The following is a 7308-nucleotide window of genomic DNA, read 5'->3' on the forward strand; positions in this document are numbered from 1 at the left end:
AAAGCTCACAGAGTGTAGCAGTAGGAATTCTGGAATGTTCCTAAGTGGGGCTGATCTTTGTACCACTGTTAATCCTTGTCCTCTCTTCCCAGAGACAAGAGATTAAGTTAAAACAGATACCTCTTCTGGGACACAGGGCAAAGCTACTTTTCCTTCTTTGCAAATTCACAGGATTTTCCCCTTCTCAGCCTTCCCTCCCCCTCCATCCTGACCTTCACACCTTCCTGACTTTAGGGAAAGGCAGGAAGTTTTCCCTGTGGTTTTCCTTTGTGACAACATACTGGGGCGAGGTAATCAATGGGGAAAACCCCACGTGAGAACACGCCTTCTATGTACATTCCCAACATTTGCTATAAGTAGGGCCATCCCAGGCCCAGGCTGCTATCAAACATCACAGCACTCCAGAGGCACTCGGTACCCAGCACTGAGACATCTGTCCCTCGAGTTGAAAATGATGTGCAGCAGCAAGAATTTGCTCCTGGCTGCTTTGATGTCAGTGCTATTGCTCCACCTCTGCAGCAAGTCAGAAGGTAAGTGTCACTCTTTCTGCCAGCTCAGGAGTAAGAACTCTTCATTTTCCTCTAAGCCTTGAGCTCATCTGGGGGTGTCCTAGGGGAATGGAAGCCTGTTAGAAAATCTTCTAAAGGAAGTGATGGGGATTGTCATCTCACTGGCTATGAAGAGGGAACAGTTACCGCTGCCTATCAGGCTTTTTTCTCTGCTATGAATCTCAGCAGATTTTTTTCAGAATGGGCTCTTAGAGACCACCGAGATCCAGAGAAAGGCCAAAGTGTTATTTCTGGGAGTGATGTAAATTGTGTAACAATATCAATGAATGGGGTCACTTTGAAACGTAAGCAACACTCTCATTTCCCCAACTTTCTCACCTCTCAACTAAATAGCTTTGCCAAAGTTCAAAACTCATCCTTCAGGGGTGGATTATGACACCTGACTTCATCCTTGCAAGGTCTTGGGACATCACTTGCCAGCTCTGTGGCTATGATTATCCCTTACAGCAGATTATAATTTAACTTGGAGGAGTGTCCAGGAATTGCTTTATTGCTATAAGAGGACATCACTTTTATCAATAGATGCATTTTCTGAAAATACAAGTGTTGAACTTTTATGAACAAAATTAAAAATTCTCATTAACTAATATTACCATTTCAAAAGTCTTTAATTGTAGCTCATATTAGCAGCTCCTATAAGCCGCATTTTCCTTTGTACCTTCTTGTCTTTTCCCTCCTCTCAATGTTCAGTAGCCAAGATAATAGATTTAAAATCTGCCAATTTCTTTTCTGAATTTAAAAGACTATATATAAGGGTTTCTTCCAGTGGGAGGTATTCATATTCTTGAGTGATTATAGTGAACTGAAATAAAACACTGTTAGTGTGTTTTTCTTACTAGAGCTGTTCTTTGGTGAAAAGTCATATGCTTCTATATTGTATTATTGAACCAAAATTTCCCAGCACACAAACTAATTTTTTTAGGGCAACTGAAAGCTATGTTAAATTGGGTCTCAAAGACATTGGAACTTTCCCTTAAATAGTTAATTTGCCATATAAATCGGGTTCTAGGTTTTCCGCAACTTCAAGTAGTTCTGTGATACCTACCACTGAATAAATTAATTCATGTGGACTCAATACCTTTCATTTCTTTTTAGCAGCAAGCAACTTCGACTGCTGTCTCCGATATACAGAACGAATACTTCACCCCAGTATTCTTGTGGGCTTCACACAGCAGCTGGCCAATGAAGCCTGTGACATCAATGCAGTTGTGTAAGTTACTAAGGGATTCTAATTCATTTGTATCAGGAATACATGAGAATTTCAGGTAGAAAAAGCCTTGCCTTTTTGGAATTTCATTCAGAAATTACTGATGCGGCAAAGATAACTGTTTTAGGAGTACATATATCTTCAAAGTTCACTTTAAATAGAACTGAAATAAGGCAGAAGCTTAGTTTAAAAAACATGAACATAGTTGAGGGCAAAATCACTTTTGAAGATAAATTTATAAACTAAGATACTATCTTAGGAAAAGAGGGAAGACATAAACTTTGAAATGTGCATCTTCTGCCAGAAAGTGGTTGCAGCTCTAAGTAAAAACTCAGAGTAGTTATACCACCGCATATAATATTCTTGATGTATCTAAGATGTTATATTTGAAATGATGTGAGTTATTGATCATATATCCCCAAATGTCATGTAACCACCACCAACAAAATTAGATAATTCTGGGACTTTATCTTCTTATTAGAGCACAATCATTCATTAAATTGCAGAGAAAGTTAGGGAGAATCACTTTTCATTTCTTGCATCAAGCTTTATCAGAAGCTTTATTTTTTCATTTCGTTTCACCTCTGAAACAAATGACTTGTTTAGGGTGTAGAGCAATCAATTGGAATATGAAATTTCTATTGTATGTTCTGTGAAAAAAAAATTAAACCTTCTTGAAACATAAATCAAATTGTCTGATTTTTGTTATTTTTTCAGCTTTTACACCAGGAAAAAATTAGCTGTGTGTGCAGATCCAAAGAAGAAGTGGGTGAAACAAGTTGTGCACATGCTCAGGTAAGGAACCTTTACAGTCCATCAACCTTGCTCCAGATGTTTGGAGTTAGTGCTGTTAGAGTGGTGGATCACAGGCTTGCTGGAAGGCTTTAGCCTAAGTGCTATGGCAATTTTAAAGGGTAATTTGAATGGGGCCAGTTGGCACTAGTGGTAAGGCATTCACCTTCCAATGCAGGAGACACAAGTAGATGGGGGTTCGATCCCTGGGTCAGGAAGATCACTGGGAGGAGGAGATGGCAACCCACTCCAGTATTCCCATATGGAAAATCCCATGGACAGAGGAGCCTGATGGGCTACAGCCCAGGGGGTCACAGAGTCAAATATGACTCAGGGACCGAGCACATGAAAACAAAACTTTTTTTCAACTCCTTACAGGTCATTTTAATTTCTTTTTTCACATGGTGTGTTAGACCCCTCTATGCATTCAATCCTTGTTGCAAAGATGCCTCCTGTGTATTTAACTGACAGACTACATGACATTCATTTGTTAAAAGCTAAAAAGTAAACAATTCAAAAGAGGTTCATGGCTCTGATTTCATGGATGATAACAGAGTGACATTTTATCCATGGACAGAATCATTTCACACCAGGGTGTCAGACACTCACTATGAAGACACAGTGCTTACATTCTGCTTCTGTCCTTGGCTAGCTGGCTTATGTTGGGCAGGGTCATCCTCTCTGAACCTTGATTTCCTCATAGTGCCTCTGAGCTGCTTGGTATCCTGAAATGAGACTACGGAGTGTGGGTCAATCTGTAGGCATGAAACACATTCCCACCTGCCTGTCACCCTATAGGCATGAAACACATTCCCACCTGCCTGTCACCCTATCTTTGCTTATCTTTTTCTTTTTCTCTTTACAGTCAAAGAGTCAAAAGGATGTAAAAATGGATGCTCCCTGGAATGGAATTGGGCAGAGCCCAAGAATGAAAGGAACCTGGCTGAGTTGACAGCTTCACTTATCCCTTGTTGAGGGCTCAAAGCTTATCTGATTTGTGTCTCATTGGACTTGTCCAATTAGTGAAGTTGATTCATATTGCATCATAGTTTGCTTTGTTAAGCATCATGTTATATTCTATTTTATGTTATGTTATTTATATGTGTGTTTTGTGTGTGTGTTTTGCTATTTAATACTAGTTTTCCATAAGCTATTTGATTTAGAATGAGGTATAAACTTATGCTTGAAGGAATAAGATACATGGATTTTCTTGAGCAGAAGGCTATTTTAAAAAGACATTTAACACTCTAGTTTGTATATCTTTGTTTCCTAAATTGCTGTAATTACTTTGCAAAAGACAAAAATGATGAGAAGAATAAAAGTTGAAAATAAAAGAACTAAACATTGTTGATTGAGTTAAATAACATTGAGAGGTATATTAAAAATATTTAAAGGTTTAGTAAATATGAAAATGCTCTGCGGTGTTTTTCTTTTAATTAAATAAAAAATTTAAAATTTACTTTCGGCTGTGATGCGGCCTCCTTGCTGCACGAGGGGTTTTCTCTAGTTGTGGTGTGTGGGGCCGACTCTCTAGTTGTGGTGTTCTTCTCATTGTGGTGGCTTCTCCTGCTTTAGAGCATGGGCTCTAGAGTGCAGATTCAGTAGTTGTGGAACACCAGCTTAGGTGCCCCATGGCATGTAGGATCTTCCTGGACCAGAGAGTGAACCCACGTCCTCTGCATTGGCAGCTGGATTCTTAACCACTGGACCACCAGGGAAGTCCTGCTCTGAAACTTGTATTCCCCATTTACTTCTTTGCCTATTTCTTCTATTTTTGGAGGAGGAAATGACAACCCATTCCAGTATTCTTGCCTGGGAAATCCCATGGACAGAGGAGCCTGGCGGGCTACAGTCCATGGGGTAGCAAAGAGTTGAATACGACTGAGTGGCTAAGCATGCAGGGTTGTTCTCTTTGTCTTTATCCCTTGTGGTCCTGGACTTCATTTGATATGAATTATAATGGAAAGATTTTTTGATTGTTTTTTAAAATTCAAAGTCATTTAAACCATAATTTAGAAAGATTCCATATCTGTGACATAGTTCAATGTTTCTTGATATAAAATTTTTCAAAATAAAAAAAAAATGCCCATTTATTTTGTGACTGCAGAGACACAGTGATCATTTAGAAACCACTGAGTCCATCCTTCTGTCACCAGCAGGGTCTAAGGAATGGGCATCTCAGCAGAGGTTTCACTACTTCACAAGTCCTCCCGAGTCACCTTTAAGCACTTGCCAAAAAAAAAAGACTATACAGTGGGTTTTGAAAAACTCATTGCCTCATTAACCAGAGGAGAGACAATGAGAGTGTGAAACCTACCAAGAACTCAGAAATAAGACAGAAAGACCCTGGACTAGGGTAGTTACTGTCACAACAGTCATTCACTTAAGCTCACAGAGTGCCTGACACAGCACTCTGGCTGGACAATCAGCTTCAGATTCCAAAGGCCACAGAGGATTAGTGCAGGCAGGCATGCTGATGATAGGATTTAAAATCCAGACACACATCCATAAAACGGGCAATGGCAGGTCACTGGGTATAGAGCCAAAAGCTGTGACTCAATAGGCTCTGAAGGCAGCTCTGTGCCCACAGTTCCAACATTGACTCATCAGGGAAAGTGTGCTCAGTTTTCTGTGTGTATTCATCCAACATGGGTTAGTACTATTATGAGCCAGGCACTGAGCCAAGTGAAGCTGGAGACACCAAGAGATTAAATTAGGACTTGGTGCTCTCTCTTCTAGATAATTAGGGCCAAGCAGTGTGGGAAGAGGGAAGGGACCACTAAAAAAGCAGCTATTACAACACAGGGTGGTAAGCATCTGGGTAAAGGAAGTTGTGGGAGGCTGTAGGGCATTATTAATGAAGGTTTCCAGAAGAAAGAAAGTGCAGTTGAACCATATTAAATGGACTTCCCTGGTGGCTCAGACAGTAAAGAAACTGCCTGAAATGTGGGAGACCCAAGTTCGATCCTGGGTAGGGAAGATCCCCTGGAGAAGGAACTAGCAACCCACTCCAGTATTCTTGCCGGGAGAACTCCATGGACAAAGGAGTCTGGCAGGCTACAGTCCATAGAGTCACAAAGAATTGGACATGCTTTAGTGACTGAACAACAGCAATAGGAAGGGCCAGTAGGAGACATCAATTGGAAAAGGGGCAGCAGGGGGTGTTTGGGAATACCTGGGGGCATATTTTAGTTGTCATAGTGTCTGAAGGTGGGGTACTAAGGCACTCAGTGGGTAGGAGACAGGAATGCTACACCCATTGAATTTCACGGGATAGTCTGACACAATGAAGAAATGAAGTTTCTCACCCAAGTGCCAATTATGCCATAAATTGAGCAACACTAGACAAAGCGGGACATATGCAAAGAGAGGGTATGGGATGGAATAGCTGCAGCTTAAGCCAAACTGTTATATCCAGTGGCTCAGTGGTAAAGAATCCGCCTGCCAAGCAGGAGACGCAGGTTCGATCCCTGCATCAGGAAGATCCCCTGGAGAAGGAAATGGCAACCCTCTCGAATATTCTTGACTGGAGAATTCTATGGACAGAGGAGTCTAGTGGGCTACACAGTTCATGGAGTTGCAAAGAGTCAGACATGACTGAGCGAATGAGCCCACAATTCCCTAATATCACCAAATATTCAGTCAACATTCTAATTTCCCAGTTGGTTTCCCCAAAAAGGTTATTTTATTTGTTTATTTATTTCAGTTTGATATGTTTGAATGAAGCTCCACATAAGGTACACACACTGCATTTATATGATTTCTTTTTAATTTTAGTCTGTTTCTTTCCACTACCACCCTTCTCATTTTCCATTGCAATTTATGTTTTGAAGAAACCAGGAGGTTTTTTTTTTCTGAGTTTCCCTTCGTTTGTTTCTTTTGTTGATCACATTCCTGTGGTGTAACTTAATATGTCCCCTGACTCTTAGTTGGAAATAGAGGCCGATTTGGTGAGCGGGCCAAAACCACTTGATAAGTGGCACCGTGTCACACAATTATAACGTTGCCTAAACTGATGTCAGTAACAGGAATGAAAGAGGAGATGGTGGATTTGGGCCAAATTCTTCAAGGGTAGTGAAGAACTGATGAAGACCTTCAATTGACAGCCAGAAGGAGGGGAAACAGATGGTCTAATGACACACATATACTTCAAAGAATGGGGAGGAACGTAGGAGTGAAGAAGTGCCATCGTGGAAGCACAAAAATGCTGGTCTCTGGCTGCTCCTGGTCCTGTGGACATCTTGAGAAAACCATTAAAAAAAAAACCACAGGGAGAGTGTTGTATTTGCGATGGACTCAGATTTCAACCCAGGCAAGGAGATAGGAGAATGAAAGATGGAAAGACAGGAAAGAATTGTCAGGGAAGGCCAGAGGGACATCCTGGAGATGAGTTGGAGGCACACAATAGTATTCACAGGAAAGCACGAGAAACATGGGAAAAGACATACGGATGCACGGAGTTGGGTTTGGATTTGGGTAGTAATCATGCCATTAATAAAATCTAGATAGTAAGCAACAAGTGATGTGTTAATACCATTTGCTAAGATCATTGATGTATTATCTCATTTAAAGTGAGTAGGTACAATTTTAATGCCCATTTTGGGTATAGAGAAACTGAGGGTCAGTGGAGTTAAGGACCTTACTTAAGATCATGCAGTCCTTAGAGATATAATGGAATTAGCCGGTGTCAAGTTTTTGATCAGGTGACTGGTGTTTCTGGGTCATTTAGGCAGCACCTGT

General features: G+C 40.8%; 1 protein-coding gene across 2 annotated transcripts; it reads left to right on the forward strand.

The window, feature by feature from the left end:
- Nucleotides 1–386: 386 nt before the first annotated feature.
- On the forward strand, nucleotides 387–3905 carry CCL20 (C-C motif chemokine ligand 20). 2 transcript variants are annotated; one of them, XM_027524034.1, is made up of 4 exons: nucleotides 387–530; nucleotides 1668–1779; nucleotides 2494–2571; nucleotides 3434–3905. In XM_027524034.1, exons 1-4 carry the CDS (start codon nucleotides 452–454, stop codon nucleotides 3453–3455), a joined length of 291 nt encoding a protein of 96 aa, XP_027379835.1. In that variant the 5' UTR covers nucleotides 387–451; the 3' UTR covers nucleotides 3456–3905. The 2 variants fall into 2 exon arrangements, with proteins under 2 accessions (XP_027379835.1, XP_027379828.1); XM_027524027.1 differs by having other exon boundaries at nucleotides 388–530; nucleotides 1665–1779.
- Nucleotides 3906–7308: the final 3403 nt, after the last annotated feature.

Source organism: Bos indicus x Bos taurus, chromosome 2, assembly GCF_003369695.1.
Source record: "Bos indicus x Bos taurus breed Angus x Brahman F1 hybrid chromosome 2, Bos_hybrid_MaternalHap_v2.0, whole genome shotgun sequence".
NCBI lineage: Eukaryota > Metazoa > Chordata > Mammalia > Artiodactyla > Bovidae > Bos > Bos indicus x Bos taurus.